The sequence below is a fragment of the Scleropages formosus genome, chromosome 5, assembly GCF_900964775.1.
Source record: "Scleropages formosus chromosome 5, fSclFor1.1, whole genome shotgun sequence".
Taxonomy (NCBI): domain Eukaryota; kingdom Metazoa; phylum Chordata; class Actinopteri; order Osteoglossiformes; family Osteoglossidae; genus Scleropages; species Scleropages formosus.
In genome coordinates this window covers 28,456,833-28,472,807 of record NC_041810.1, presented here as the reverse complement: position 1 = coordinate 28,472,807, position 15,975 = coordinate 28,456,833, and the positions used below count along the sequence as shown (strand labels likewise).

General features: G+C 46.8%; 1 protein-coding gene across 4 annotated transcripts in view; it reads left to right on the top strand.

Moving 5' to 3' along the window:
- neo1b (neogenin 1b) overlaps positions 1–15,975 on the top strand; it is a 71,338-nt gene that overhangs the window by 38,586 nt on the left and 16,777 nt on the right. For all 4 annotated transcript variants that reach the window (XM_029252329.1, XM_029252328.1, XM_029252330.1 and 1 more), the window contains exons 5-8: positions 4,618–4,751; positions 9,061–9,215; positions 9,681–9,801; positions 15,694–15,919. In XM_029252329.1, coding sequence (XP_029108162.1) covers positions 4,618–4,751; positions 9,061–9,215; positions 9,681–9,801; positions 15,694–15,919 — 636 coding nt within the window. The remainder of the gene's footprint in view (positions 1–4,617; positions 4,752–9,060; positions 9,216–9,680; positions 9,802–15,693; positions 15,920–15,975) is intronic.

Here is a 15,975-nt window from a genome sequence, read left to right as displayed (position 1 = left end):
TTCACACCTTGTGCGCCGTTATGGAAATGAGGATTGTAGCTGCGGGCGTTTGGTGGGGTGTATTAGAATTTTGTTAAATAGCCTCTATTAATCTGTTGTTCATTAACCACAAACGGAGCATCCCAGTGGGGCTCTAACCGTCTCCATCAGCTTGCTTTGTTTATGAATAATGGGCAGCCTCCCTTCCCACGGAGGTACCTTATGCCGAGAAGATGCAGGCACAGCCGTAACACCCAGTACTGGGGAAGGTCTCGTGTAGGACCACACACACCTCTGGGGGTGGTTCCTCCAATCAGATGAGAACATTCACCACGTTGCGCTGTTGTTTTCGAGAGACGGTGAGGTCAAAGTTCCTCACGCGGGAACTCTGAGCTTAGCCTTCACCCTAGAGGATGGGTAATAATCACTGCGGGTCTTCTGGGGAGACAAGTGGTCCCGGTTGAGGCCTTTGTGTGGGTGGTATGTGGTCATTGCCAGGTCCATCTTGGGGGAATAGATGGGGGACTTACTGGTCTCTTGTTGCTGGTGTAATTTGGGCCAAATCTTCTGTCGGCCGGGGGGGGTCTGCAGGGGGCAGGATTTCAGCGGTGCCCCCTTCTGAATTCTGTTTGCCTGTTCACTAAACACATTGATCAGTGGAATCGAGGGATTCAGCAAATAGTAGAAAGGCGGGGGAATGAGATGAAAAGGGCTTTATTTCCCTCGCTGAAATGGGCTTTGTCTCTCTTCTACATGGTTCTTATTTTCAGTCTAGAGCACTCCACCTCAGTAGAAATGATGATAATAATATAATAATTTATTTATGGAGTGCTTTTTGTTGCGCTGAGCATCTGAGTGCTTTGGGGAACTTAAGAGGACGTTGTTTAAAATGCAAGATCTGAGGAAAACAAACTGAAGAGGAGAAATGATACAAGTGGGATTGATGGTTCATCTCGGCGGAACCCCTAGCAATGCTCTTCTGCAGCAGCTCAGTTCTGTAAAATGGTTTTGTAGGAAGGCCCATTACCGGGCCTTGCCGTTAACAAAGCCCTCGTTTTACCCCCCCTTACATACTATTAAGAAATTGTGACATTGAGTTTAAATTTTGCAGGTTGCAGAATTTTGAGATGTTCTTCAGATGTTGATGCAAAGCAGGAGTCTCCGGCCCATGTTGAGAAATTTGCCAATCTTGTACATCCCAGTCAAACATGGGTGCATGATGAGAGCTAGAGTGTGACCTCGGTTGGGTGGCAGCGTCCAAGGTGTCAAACTGAAAAATATGTCAGCGAGGGATCGTTGATGCCAGTAAGGGTGTGACCCATGTATTTCCATAAATACTGAATGAGATCTTGATGCTGTTCCATAGTTGGTTCAGCGTGACAGGGGAGGTGCCCTAATGTTCCTAGAACTTTCCTTGCTGGTGTTGGGTTGGGCAAGAAGGACTGCCCTTCTTCACAGCTGCCTAGCTATCACCCCAGCATCTCTTCACCCATCGCCCGTTTCCACATCTGTGCGTTTCCTCCGGAGCTATTCAGGTGAATGCGGAGACTGTGCGGACAATTGAGACTCAACATGTAACCTCGCGAGCCCATAACCACAAGGCTCCCTTCTCTGTGGAAATGGAGGTGTTTGTATTTTCCTTCCCAGAGGGTGAAGTTTTTGGGCGTAAATTTCCAATGCCGCCGTACCCTATTGGTACAGTGACATTTGTGTGGCGCGACTGGAACGATGCCCGAATACGATGTCACCCTCTCGCTGGCCACCTGACGCACCGTGCTTTCACATCCCAGAGCAACTGGTCGCTGCTGTTTGGGTGTGTGTGGGAGGGGGGGGTTGGAGACTGGAATAATGGAATTCCACAGCAGTCACCGGCAGTGATGAATAATACATGGGCGACGGAATTGACACAGCGTGCAAATCAACCTCCCAGCCTCGACGCTGCCTCCTCCCGTTGCCGTAGCGGTCCCTCATTTAAACCTCATCACATTCAAACCGTGTTTACTTATGTATGAATGGTGTGTAGGAAGGGTAATGTGTTTGCTCGGAGCGTAAGACGATTAGTGCCCTCACCCTGGTGGATCTCTGGTCTGGCATTGGGGTTGTTCACCGCCTCTTACTGCACCGCCGAATCTCACGGTGGCGGTTTTACACACCTGCCCCGCTCCATGCGGCATTTGGACACTTTGGGTCACACCAGGCCACCCAAACACTCTATTAGCTTCACACCACCTAACCTGTGCAGACCCTTCCTGCCCCTAGCGGCACTCCTCTAGTGACCGAAAGCGCCGGGTTTAATCGCACCGCCAGTGCGGTTGGGCTCCTGGGGTTGCTGCCTCGCGGACAGGTACTCATTGTCATTATTATTTTAGTTTCCTAGCAACCGCTTTCATCTAAAGCCACTTGCCGAGCTCACATTTACACTTTTTACTCCTGGTACAAGAGATCAACTCACGTGCAGCGCTCAAAGGTCCAAAGTTCACTGTGGATATTCAACCCGCATGCTTACTGCTTACGTGTTCTTAACCGTTGCGTCACCCGCTGCACTGCGTTTGACCTCCGTTTCCTGAAATTGGAGAGTAAGGAGGTAGTTGCACCCTGAGATGGACCCATTCAGCATGGGAGGGGAGGCATTGGGTCTGAATGCGCAGAGGAGCTGTTGAGCACCATGGAGACTGGAGATGTTGGTGGTCAGTGAAGCTTAATGTGTGCATGATTATATGTACTGATGCAGTGATGGTGAAAGATGTGGGCGTCTCATCCTCACAAGGGAGCAAAAGTGTATCTCAGGGTTTTAACGAACTGCCAGCTCCTTACTCCCCTGAAACCCACCACCCCCATCCTGTTTAACTCCCAGCATCCTTTTATGATCAGGACTCTTCCAACCTGACTATACACTTGAATGCTGTTAACATGAGACCACATGAACAGATGGGAATGTGAGACGCCTGTTTTGGTGGGAATCTTGAATGCTTGCCAGAACCTTCCGTGAAATTGTGGTTTTCGCAAGTGGGCATTGCAGTTATCTTATTACTTGTGTAACTGGAGGGTCCGGTGTTGCGAAGCAGCTGCTGGGTGTAGCGGAACTGACCCCAGTGCAGCAGTACTCCCAGTTCCAGCTGGTGAACCCCAGCCTGGTGTCATTTTTGTGGGTGGAGGTGAAGCGCTGCAGATAAAGTTGCTGGGAAGGAAACTGCTTTGGAAAAAGGCGAAGGACGATGACGGGTGCCTCTTTGACGGGAACTGAAGCGGCCGCGCATCCCAAGTCGGGGTGGGCAGGATTCGTGGCACAGTCTGGGCAGTAGAGGGTTCTGGGAAATCTGACGAAGGCTGTAGGGGTGACCTGGGAAGTGTCTCTGGAGAGGGAGCTCTAGATGAGCCCTCTTTGTCCTCAGTAGAACCTCTTTGAGCTAGACTTCCAGATTTGTAGTCTGCTCACCCTCCACAGACCGGGGATGCGCGGAAATCCCAGTACGCTCTAATTGAGTAACCGCATCACAGTTCTGAGCTTTGGCAAAGCGGACAGCATGGCTTTCCGAGCTGTTCCTCCTATTTGAGGAGAAAGCGAATGAGCAACAGGGGTTTTTGTTTGACCCTCCCCCCCGCAGCACTCGAGGCTAAGGCTGCATTTCTCTGCACTCCTGCCTCACCGGTGTTCCGTTATCTCCCTTCTGGATCTGGTTGCCACACCTGGGGCTGAACGCCAGCCAGGGCTGCTCCAGGGTTGGGTTGACTCGAGGTGCACAGTGAGGCCCTTAGGCAGTATTCAGGAGGGTGTTTGGGACAAAGTTACGGAACGTGACCTGGGACTCGGAAGGTTGCAGGCTCAGGTTGTGAAAGAACAGTGGTTCTGGGAATGTTCAAGGCCTTATAAGATGATGGCCACAGACAGCTAGGTGCTCCGTGTCACTGATGGTTACTGGGGATACATGGTAATGTCACCACGTGAGCAGCTGGGGACCTGCGATGACTGTTGGGTCTTGCTTTGCCTTCCTATGCATTCAGATTTCCTTCTGTTTTCATTGTGATCCCCCGCGTGCCACCACAGCTTGAACCTGCTTTGTTTTCCTATTTATGTTCCTGTTAATTAGTGGAGTTTAAAGGGCGGGGAAGAGGGACATGTTTGGCTCCGTGAGACGTGTGCTGCCTGTTTACTGTTGTGCCTGGAGGAAGTGTTGATTCATCTCGCAGGTCTTATTCCAATATTAGGCTGCCCCTCCCCCAGCGTGTGTGTGTTTTGCTGGCAGGAGAGACATTAGCCCGTGGCTTTAACCTTCATTTATGATGGTGCATTGACGTTTTTCCTTTCAATGGTATAGATTTTTCAAGTTCTAGCCATGGGAGCTCCGGCGCACGTTCTCTCTTTTTTTCTTTTTATAAGCAGATACAGAGAAATGTGAAGCGTTTCCTGCTTTACCTCCCTGGCAGAAATATTGATTGTTTGCTAGCTTGGACTTTCTGAAAGCCTTGTGTGCAGACAGATAACCATGGCAGGTCTGCAAAAGGTGCCATTTTTCTCCACTGTGTTCTATAAGGACCTCCAGTTGTGTTTAAGGCCTTCCGGTGGTTGAGGATTGTAGCCCTGATGAACGTACCCTAACGGTGCCTCTTCTCCCCTTGCCGTGCGTCTCTCTACAACAGCGAGCGGTTCGATCTGGTAGGAGGCGGCAGTCTGCAGATCCTCAACCTCACCGAAGAAGATGCTGGCGTGTACAGCTGTGTGACGGATAGCGGGAACGAGACCATCGAAGCCCAGGCAGAGCTCAGCATAAGAGGTAAAGCCTGTTTAAATGAGTGTTTTAATTTGAATGGATTCAGTGCTCTGTCTTATAAAGCAAACTAAGTGACATTGCAGCGATGACCCAAGGGCTCCCTGTAGTGATCCAAAGGCTTCTTGGCTGCCCTCTTACCCACAGGATGGTCAGTGGGCAGCCTCAGTGGTGGGACTAGAAGCCTGCATAGCTTTATCTTCATTATAAGGGTTTCTGCCTCAACACTCCATAGTGATGGTCTAGAAGGAAAATGAACTGGACCGAAATTAATGAATGTTCAGGTCATACAGAAGGATGTCTGTATTTTTCTGAGTCCCTTGAATCAATTCAGTAAAATATCCAACTTGAAAGATACAGATGTATTGTGTAAATGTGCTTTATTTCAAAGAGATGTTCTCCAAAGCCAATAAACAATGTTGTGGCTCTGGCAGGGCTCCAGTAAGTGTGCGCATGCTCCCGGCTGGATCGCAAACACTCCTACACTGCCCAACTCGAGCTTCGTCGCTTTACTGGTGATATATAAGCTTATTGTATGAGAAATGGAGAAAAGGGATTTCTAGCCCCCGTTTACATTAATTTTGACTCTGAAGGTTTCATTATTAATTGCTTGACCAGTGAAAAACATTGGTCCTGCTATTTTTCATGGTGCCAGTTACTGCAGGTATCCATGGGAGGTGCTCATTAGTGTTGCTTATAGATAATACTGTAGTTGACTGTAGCGAATGAGTTTGAGTGTTGGCTTTTGCGGTTTTTGATTCTTTGGAGAGGGTGAAAAACTGAGTTTCAGCAGAACACCTGGGACAGGAATAGGCAGGGCGAGAACATAAAGCTTCCAAATGAACCACAAGTGTCTTGGCCTCTGTTCCAAAACACTGTGATGCTAAAAGCAGCACCTCCTTTTATCCAAAGGCAGCTGTCTTGCTTACTCTGATGGAACAAATTCAAAAATAATTGATTCCCAAGATAACTATACCCTCCCGATGGGTGGGTGTATCCCACATTGAGTGATCATGGTTCCATAAATCCACACAAAGTTTCCATCCTGTTTGCATCTGGAGCCAAAAAGGCAGTTTATGATTTTCATATATTTCTCCAGTATATATTTAATTTGTCATTCAACCATCTTGGTCGATGAGAAGCCGCAAGTGGTCAAGAGCAGCACACTGTCTTCATGATTGAACAGAGTGACCAGCAAATGCCCATGCTTTTTTACCTCCAGTACACCAGGAGGAGCTGCAAAGTGGCCCTCTTCGATGTGTTGACAGTCTGAGCCATGCTGAGGGCTCTTAGAGCTGTGTGATTGTGTCTCCTAGAAGGGGATCATATAAAAGTTTCATCGACCATCTTTGGTGGTGGGGGAAAATGAAATTTTGATGAATCCTCTTGCTTTTCAGCTCTTGTGCACCACTGTACGGAAGAGTGTGACACGTAGAGCAGGAGGTGGCTGCCAGCAATTAAAGGGGATATTTTTAAAGCAGGCTACCAGAAACAGCAACGTGCCACGTGCTCCACCCCAAGGGATGTGGACCAACTGTCACGGGCCCCTTGATGACGCAGGAATGTGTTTTTAAAACAGCAGGAGGCGTTTGGCACGACCACGCCCAGGACGTGACCCTCCAGCCTTTTGGAAGCACAAATTTCCATGTCTTTTTTTATAATTTCTATTACTGGCCTCTCTGTGCTGGTGTGTTGTGCTCCATCTCCATTGTGTGCTGGCTCACTGCAGCCATCAGAGGCCTCCTGGTCTCAAAAACTTCATCGCTGTTACTTCTCCACTCATCCTATTGACTTAACACTTTTATTCAGTCATGTGTACAGTTTTACACCTCTACACATGACAAGCATACCAATAAGTTGTCTGGGCTCTTGGTGGCAGTGGCTTTCCAGACTATATGATGCATAACTTCTAAATGATGTCCTTCTTGTCATTGTTTTTCTTCTTCCTCCAAGAAGTAAAAGCTTTATTGTGGGACTACCCTCCATCCTCAAGAGTCCAAGGTCCTTAGTGCCCAAATAACACTATCAAAGAGTGTGCCTCTCAGAATTTAGATGATGCTTTAAGAAGTCTCAAAATATTGATATTCATAATTGATTTCAGGCTGTAATAGAGAGCTGAAAGCCTGCTGAAGCTAATTGGCTCTGCAGGGTTTTGTAACGTTGTTTTGATTCATTTGCACAACTGGTGAGGAAGCTGGCTCAGTTTTCCACGGAGACTCTTCGGGCACCGGCATCAGAAACGGCGCTCAACACACCTGTCTTCTCGTCGGAATCGACAAACGCTGGGCCTGTGCTCCGCTGCCAAGTCACGTTGCAGCCCTCAGTTTTCTTTTACAGCTTTTCCACTTCACATGCTGCAGTTTGATCAAGGCGCTCCAACAATGTTGAACAAGTTTCAGGTCAACGGAACTGTGCAGTGAATCGTGTTCATGACGAGGCCTAAGGCCCCAACGGGTTTTGGCACCTGGCAGCTGAGGTTCGTGTTATCTGACAGCGCACAGGTGGGTGTGGAGGGCTGCAGGTCCAGGACCTCGCTGGGAACAAGGGTGTGAAGAAAGCTGGACGTCTGTAAGGGATGCTGGTGTTGATGACTGTAGAGCCCTTCACATTAAACAGTGTAGCACGGCTGATAAGGACTTTGTCCATTGTGGCGTATTTGATATATGAGTGTATTTATTATTTGTTCAGCTGAAGCTTGTCTCCAAAGGAATTTAAGAAGCCTTGCTGGAGAATGAACCGAATGGGGCTGTTTGAAGAGCTGGACCCTTCTTCTCAGTCCTTGGGATGCGCTGCATTTAGGAGTGCCAATGGTTCCTGCACACTGTGGCATTATTTTTTGCCTATGCGAAATTCATTCAGCGGTGAAACTTTTCTTTTTTTTCCCCTCTCTCTCTTTCTCCCCTGAAATTTCACTCGGTGTCCATATGGGTCATTAGCATTCAAATGAGTAAGCAATTATTCAGGAGAAGATGTGGCCTTCAGCTGTGAAAGATGTTCTGGGGGGGAGTTTTCCTGAAAAGAAAAACATTTTGTGCTGCTTACAATGACATGTTCTTGATTCATAAATAAAGCTGGAAAAACAGACCAAGAGCACTGGGTCATAAAAATCCTTTAAGTGATTCTGTGTAATAGTCTGTTTATCTTCAGAAGGAACTTCAGAAAGCTTCTTTCAGAAAAACAAATAAGTATAGATGAGTTTATTTTTATGACTGTCCTTTAAAATCTGAATTAAACATATTGGTCTATGATAAACTGCTATAGTTATGCATTTCCTGTTGTGATATCTGCACTCTTGACATTTATCCGTTCTGAACCCCAAAGAAGTAATCTGATTCGAGCATCTGAAAAATAATTAAAAACTTGAGCAACTGGAGCAGAAATGTTGAAACTTCCATGCGGTGGGCCCAGATGAACCTGCCAATATCCAGACCCTTAGCAGCACAGCTAACTAGATGGTCTCGGATGGTTCAGAGCTTCGGGAATGTTGCTTTAGCTTCTGCATGACCACCGCACTGCAAGATGAAGTAGCAGAAGCCTTTGCCCTTGGTTGAAGTCACAGCCAATCTGATGTTAACCTTTTCATTGTCTCGGTAAAGGATCCGATTACTGACCTCTGGGACCTGTTGGGTTATTGGGTACCAGCTGAACTTGTGCGATCGAAGCTGTGTGTGGTGTTTCTCAGGGCACCGATTGGGTCTCTTGTTACTTGGCTGGAAATCGAAATGGGCAGCACGTTTTGTTTCGCTCTGAGATTTTCTCGGAGCGGGAACTCGCTGCCGAAGCCTGCGCTCCAGTACACAACACGGAACATGACAGTTTTCTGAAAACATGTCATTTTCATACCCCATCAGCTCAAATCAGCCTGACCGTTTTCTTGGTGAAGGTCACTGGAAGCAAAGACGGGAACCGAATTTGTAGCAGAGCACAGGGTTTTACCCTTAGAGCCCACCGTGTCAGAATAACCCAAGCTTGGCGATACATTCTCATAGAGCTAGGGAGACGTCATTTTATGCATTTGTGATTTGTCTATTTTCAGGGATGTAGATTAAGAAGGGAATGGAGGTGTTTTGTTATAATAATCTTGTCCTCCCTCTTGATCATCTCTTAAACGTGAAACGCTTATTTCCTTGTTGCAGCTCATTGAGGACTGCCACTCGACTGCACGCTTCCTATTGTGAAAGCCAATGGATTTCTTTTTGTACCTTAGGACCTTGAAACACTGCAGTTTGTGGAGGGTGTTTTCCCCCCTCTTTCCAGCTGTTGCTCGCTGCAAATGCCCTAAAGAAGTAACGGCTCCCCTTTCTTACCCTCACAGCTCGGCCTCGGTTTCTGAAGGCACCCTCCAATATCTACGCCCACGAGTCTATGGACATAATCTTTGAGTGCGAAGTGACGGGATCCCCGCCTCCGACTGTAAAGTGGGTGAAGAACGGAGATGCAGTCATCCCCAGTGACTACTTCAAGATTGTGGTAAGTCCACAGTGGAGTGGGATTGTGCAGTGGAGTTCCACCCATGTGGCGCAACCCCACAAAGTAACACTAAGAACATGAGCAGGGTTCTAGATTCGAAGGTCGAGTAAGTCCGAGGGAATCATCTCTCTTGGGGAATATTATAGCTGGTATGTGCATGTGCTGCAATATGGCCTGACAAATAAGTAAATCGATGCTGAACGATGATGATGATGATGATGATGATAATACTGAGAACAACACATCGGCTCCTCTGTATGAACTATATATGTACGAGTATAATCCTTTACTAGGTGCGGTGCCTAAAATTGTGCCCATGACCTGTTAACATATTTTGTGTAGAAGACTTAAAACGCACTATCTTGTTGGGATCAGTATGTGAAAACCACTTCTCAGAAGCATACCGCCCCTTGCTGGGAGCCCCACAACTGAGTGTTACCTCCTCCCCCAATGATCCCCCTGCAGAATGAGCACAACTTGCAGGTCCTGGGGCTGGTGAAGTCCGATGAGGGTTTCTATCAGTGTCTGGCTGAAAATGAAGCTGGAAACATCCAGGCCAGTGCCCAACTCGTCATTCTGGATCACGGTAAGTGGGGGTGTCGTTGGATTTGGTCACAGCTCCTTAAAGATCTCCTGAAATCTGCGGGTTCTCTAATGGTAGAAGCTGGTGTAGAACTTCACAATTTGTTCTGTTGTAAATACAGAAGCGGTAAGAGCAAGTGGCTGGTGAGGTAGGTGGGTTGGTTGACTTGACAGAACAATGAAGGGATGCTTGCTTGTTCATGAAATCCAACCCCTGCCTCCACCCGGTAAAGCAGGTGATGAATAACGATGGGGACAGTGATGCCACTGGGTGCTGACCTCATGGAATCCACTTGAGTTTACACTGCATTTCCCGATGCAGTCCTTGGAGGGACTTAATGTATGCTTTAGCTTTTATTTTCCGTAAAGATGCGCTCCTCTTTGCATGTTCTCTCTGCCAAGAGTAACAGCTTTGCCAGTGTGGGTGAAGAGGCAGGAAGGCAGCAGTGAGACTTTGAGTCTAGGTTTCCTTTCTGTTGGCTTGTCCAAGCTAGGATGTCAAGGTGCCTATTGGTCTCTGCTGCTCTGTGTTGTTGTGAATGTAAACTAGCTCATGATATGTTCTATGAAGAGGACTTATCCTTTAGTGGAACCAATGAGCTTCTATCCCAGTGAAAGTTCTGTCAGAGAAGTAGAGCTTGCAAATGTTGCCTCAGTCCTTTGAGAGCCTGTTTCATGTGTGTATGCTTTCAGTGAGAGGTCACATCCTGGGGGAGAAGGTCTACAGAGGAGATGCACAGGTGCTTGGGCAACAGGCTTATTTGAATATTTGCATCCAGGATTTGCATTTGCTGCTCGCCGTTGAAATCCCAATTAAGAGGAGCTCATTAGTGGTGTTCACACTCCATGATTTTCTGCTGCTCAGCACTAATTCCTCAACCTGGTGCTCTCCTGGGGCCCAGCCTCTGTTGTCACGGGAAAGGTGAACATTAAAACCGAACACATCTCGTGTTTTGTTGCAGTCTTGAAACTGAAAATCAAAGCACTTCAGAAGTTTAATTTGTGTAAAATATCCTGAATTAATTAGTGTAGGGAGTGCCTTAGGATTGAGGGTTTACCTGGCATGTTCCATGGACTGATTTGCCTCCAAGAGGAAATGTTTGGGTTTGTGAGACCATGTGATAACACTTGGGTCTCTAACACAAGGAGCTTGCCGTGGTCTCGTGCTGGTCCACCAAAACACCCAAGCTCTAGTATGTTCAAACACGGTATTTCAGCTGCTGCAGTACACAGTCTTTGTTGGGGGGTCCCTCTGTTCCAAGATTGTGAGGAACACTCGGCCGTGTCATGCTTTGCTAACGTGACGGTAGTGGTCTCGATCACAACCACACATAATCCACATGGTGTATAAGGCTATCTACTGTAATAGCCATCTCTTTGGTGACCAGGTAGCAGGTTAATATGACCCTGAGAAGTGGGAGCATTTTCCACTGATCCAGGGAGCCTCAACTGAAGGTTGTGTTCTGCCTCATGCAACTAGTCCAAATAGAGATGAAGAGCAAGAGTTGCTATATGGAAATAACAAGGAAGTGGTTCCATCTCCATAGGTTCCATGTTGCTAATGGTGGACGTAAAACATTCCACACATGTTGTGTTTCTTGGCACTTATGGAATTGCCTATGATTATAAAATGAGTGGCTTTCCTCTGGGTTTATTTTGCTTTTTTGGGAGAACTTTTCCTCTGCCCCTGATTTTACAGTTTGACCAAATGCCATGGTCATTTATCGTCAGATCATCAGAACGCCAGAGTGGGATTACACCCTTGGGGGCCAGGATTAAAGCTGCTCTCCCTGTGGTTGAGACACACAGCTCAGGTTGTATTGACTGAAGGAAGCTTGGTTTACCCTGCTGTCACTAGTAAGATTGTGTAGAGTAACAGGAGTGATATTGAGCACATTTATCCAGCACCCTTTGTGATACATGTGCTTGCCTGTTGTCCTGCAAATTAATCCAGCACCTGTACCTTCATTTGCACGTGAAGTAGCATGTTGGTGACATTTTGCAACGGGTCATATTGGGAAGTCAAATGGTAAAGGGAAGTTTGTCCAGCATCTTCATCTTATGGCACTGGCTATGCTGACTAGTTTTTTTTTACTCTTACCCCACACGTTTGATAATTGTCTACCCATTCCAGAGGGCTCCTTTATGAGTGCCCTCCAGGAAGCAAGGGGTTGGGCATCATATGTTGCACATGCTGTTTCCTGCCATCCCTGCCCACAGCAAGAGATCAGGGACATGCTGAACCAGACTGGGCTTCCTCTTCCTGGAACTTAAGCCTGGAGGTATTGATGCAGATACACACCTACAAACAGGGCAGGCTTCCACACTAAGGCATCCACAATGAGTCACTTAGTCACACAGATGTGTAGATGTGTATATCCTTTCAGAGTAGATCTTCATTGACTAGGAAGCATGTTCCACTGACATCAGCCAGGTTGTTTTTGGATCATACTGTCCTGGCCTGATCAGTTATATGAAATGAAGACCAAATGCTCACCACTGATTCCTTTAAGTTAACAAGTCTTGTTGGCAAAGGTGAACAAATAACCCCCTAGTGATGCCCTGCTTGAACAGACCTTCCAAATGGTGGGAAAATGTCTCCCTGTGAATCTTCCCAAATATTCCTGATTTTTTTTTTTTTCTCTTTTCAGTGCTTAATGAGGGTTCTAGTGTCTTTTGAAGAGATTTGGTGTACATGTTGCCAGGGTATTTGGATTCATCGTTGCCCAAAGTGCATGAAGCAGCATTGGTTGATAGTCTTTGTTCCTTATGTGTATTGGGGAGACTTTTTGGACGGCAGCTGGTCTGCAGCACTAAAGGGTGAATGTGGGCTGCTGGTTGTGCAGACAGAATTTAGAGTTGGGGGGAAGAGGGGTGGGCTTGCTTGTCTCCCACATTGAGCTAGGAAGTTCTTTTCAGCCTTTAACTGACCTCTGTGTCTTAACAAATAGCACTGGAATGGAAATCCCAAGAGCCACTTAAAGCTCAATGAATTGCATTGGTTTATCCTTACCTTTGGCAGACAGGACACTGATGGAAGAGACATTGAAACTTGATAGACCAGTTTGTGGTGTTTCTTAACGTTGATTAGTTTGATAAGTTCCATATGGTAAAAGAGAAGGCGTATGATTGAGGAGATGAGGGCCAAGCTGCAGCCTGGCAGCTGCTCTCAGCTCAGCCTCATAAAGCAGGTTGAGAATTGATTTCGGATATTCCGCAGCCGTAAACCTGCTAACAAGGAGAAAGGGAAGTTGTTTTGGTGGGGTGGGGTGGGGTGGGGTGGGGTGGGGGGGCAGGAGGCTGTGGGCTGATCTTATAGAGCAGCCTTCTTCACGTTTACTTACATCCTAAATCAGGCCACAACAGGTGTGGATGTTGGGGTTCAGCTGGACCTGAATCTGGGAAGAGTCAAGCCATTGACTTCCCATCGACAGGTATATGGAATCATCTACACAACTGACAAAATCCGAGCAAAAGGGCTGCGAAGTCATGGAAAAATGTCTTTCGTACGCATAAATACAGTGAAGGTGGAGCCTGTGCACGGAAAAAGACTTTATATGTGTAAAGCCAAATTGCTGTAACATTTTCCCACGTTGAACTTTCGGTCCAACCTGGATGAGGCTTCAGAACAGGGTTTTGTTTTTAATTTTCAATGTAATGACTAAGTGGTTCTTTGTCGCAATTCCAGTTCCCCCCCCAACATGGGGTGGGTATTTCAGCATAATTGCGCGTGTCTTTCAGCCCCGACCCTCCCTCATATTGACATTTACTGTGACCTGAGAAGTGAAACACAAGGTGTGGAGCTGTTTTCATGATTTTGGATGGCAGAGCCTCTTTGACCCTGTGGCCCATATTGCTCTGCAAGGTGAGGGTTGAGGGGGGGTCAGTATCAGACCCAGGGGCATGCTGGGAGGTGTTCACCAAATGAAGCAAGGTGGTGGTCCACCCTCACCTCATGGGAAGTCGTTCTGGATGACTATATATTTTTGTAGTATGCACCAAACCCTAACCACCAACCAAACCTACCCCACCAAGGTAAACGACCTTTTGATCCTGGCATTTCAGTCTAAAAAGTATTTCAGTCGCCTGCTTCTGCAAAGAGGAAAACGGAAATAACAGCCCTTGATGGTGGCCATAAAATGTGGAGAAAGTGATTGAGTGACGCAGTCGACGTACGTGTTTTTCAGCCTGTCTGTTCGACTTACGGTTGCTGGAACATTCCGGGAAAAAATGGGGTGGGTGGAAATGATTTCCCCTCATTTGGACAATCCACAGGTGCTTAAGTGGTGCATTGAATGGATACTTTCCACGGTTCCTGTTAAAGCTCAGCTTAGTCAACACCCGCCACCCACCCCACCCCACAAATGGCAATAACTGTTTCAGCAGACAGTTGATTTAAATGTGGCCTAATGGGCTGTGTCACTGAGGGGACGACGCGGGCTCGGGAAATGGACCTCCTGGTAATGACTTTTACGCTGATATAAATTTAATGCGTTAACGAGAAGTAAACTAATTCTCCGCCGTCTTCGTCAGGACGGGTTTTGGCTGAAGTGAAATTAATTGCTTGTTAAATCATTTTAATATTACCCAGTTCCAGCAAACAATTAACTTGATTGAACTGGTCTTTTTTTATAGTTAACACATACATAAATACATATTTTTAAATAATTTATATTCAGTGCGGATGTCCTTAATCAGCTTTTGCTACTTTAAACTGTTTACTCTTGCAAACTGTGAGAAGGGGCCTGACTGGTTTGGGGGTTTTTTTCCAGCACCGGAGAGCAGACCAAAGCAGCGCTGGTGTTTGAGTTATTAGAAATAATGTGTTGCCAGCTCCTATTCTCGTTTTATTCTCGGCAGTAAACAGATGCTGATCTGTGACAATTCCTGGGATGAGGACCCGAGTCGTGTGAAATTATAGTGGAGTACAGAGCAGCATGATGTACAGTTCGCCGGTGGAGGGGGGAACAGCCTCACCTTGCCGACGTCTTATTAATATTCCTAATATCCATGATTACCCTTTACCTATGTTTTTTGTCCGTGTGATTTTCATCCCAGGCACTGGAATGCAGTTGTAAAGGTGCAGATGATGATGATAATTTATTATTATTATGAGGATAATAATCATGATAACACAACGCAACAACTTCTTAGTTATGTCAATATTTGCGTTGATTATGATTAAGGGTTACTGATTACAAAAATACCACAAGTTCAGTTTTGGTTTGGTACTTTACAGCCGTTGAAAGATTCTGGAAGGCACCAGAACATTCTAGAAAGCATCAGCTCCTAAAGGGTACTGGAATATTTGGTGCTTGGAACCTGGTGCCAAAATTCTCCAAAATTTGCTAATTTCAAGAATGTGGAATATTTTTGTAGGAACTGACACCAAAAGTGTGTTTAATAAAACGGAATGGAAAATACAAAAAAATCGGCGACATACAATTTTTGTTATATTGTGTAATAGTTGTACAATTAAAAAAAAAAAAAATAAAATTCCTTTAATGGTTGTTGTAAGAGATGGGACCACCCCCCACCCCTCCCTTTGCTGTTTTGTTTTCTTGTCTAGGCAGCTCTGATTGGACTTGCTTGCCAGTCTGATGTCAGATATTCTTTTGTGTTCTGCCTTGATGTCTGTGGTTATTCCATGGTTTTAGTGTTTATTTCTGTCATGGCTGTATTTTTGTTACGTCTTGTTTTTTTTTTTTCCCCCCTTTGTTTTCCTTTTCTGCTGCTTCGACTTTTCACACGTTTGCCTTCCCGACCTTGTGTCCGATGCCCCTCCCACCCTGGCTTGCCCCGCCTCCTACTGGCCCCACCCTCTTTCTCCTCACACCTTCTCCATTCCCTTTGCTGGCTCCACCCTCCTGCACTTTGCTGCTGCTCATACTCACAGATGTCCCCATCCCCACCCCCCCTTCTGCCTCACTGACCACTGCCACTGCTGACCGTGTAGCACAAGCTCCTGCTGGCGGCCGTGGCCCCGTTCCTTCCGCCCCGCGGGACGTCGTGGCCTCGCTGGTCTCCACCCGCTTCATCAAGCTCACCTGGCGCCCTCCAGCAGAGCCACACGGCGATAACATCACCTACTCTGTGTACCATCGTCTGGAGGGTGCTGGCAGGTAAATCCCATGCCTACCAGAAAGGATGCTGTGAAAATTCTCTGCGCGCTCGTATT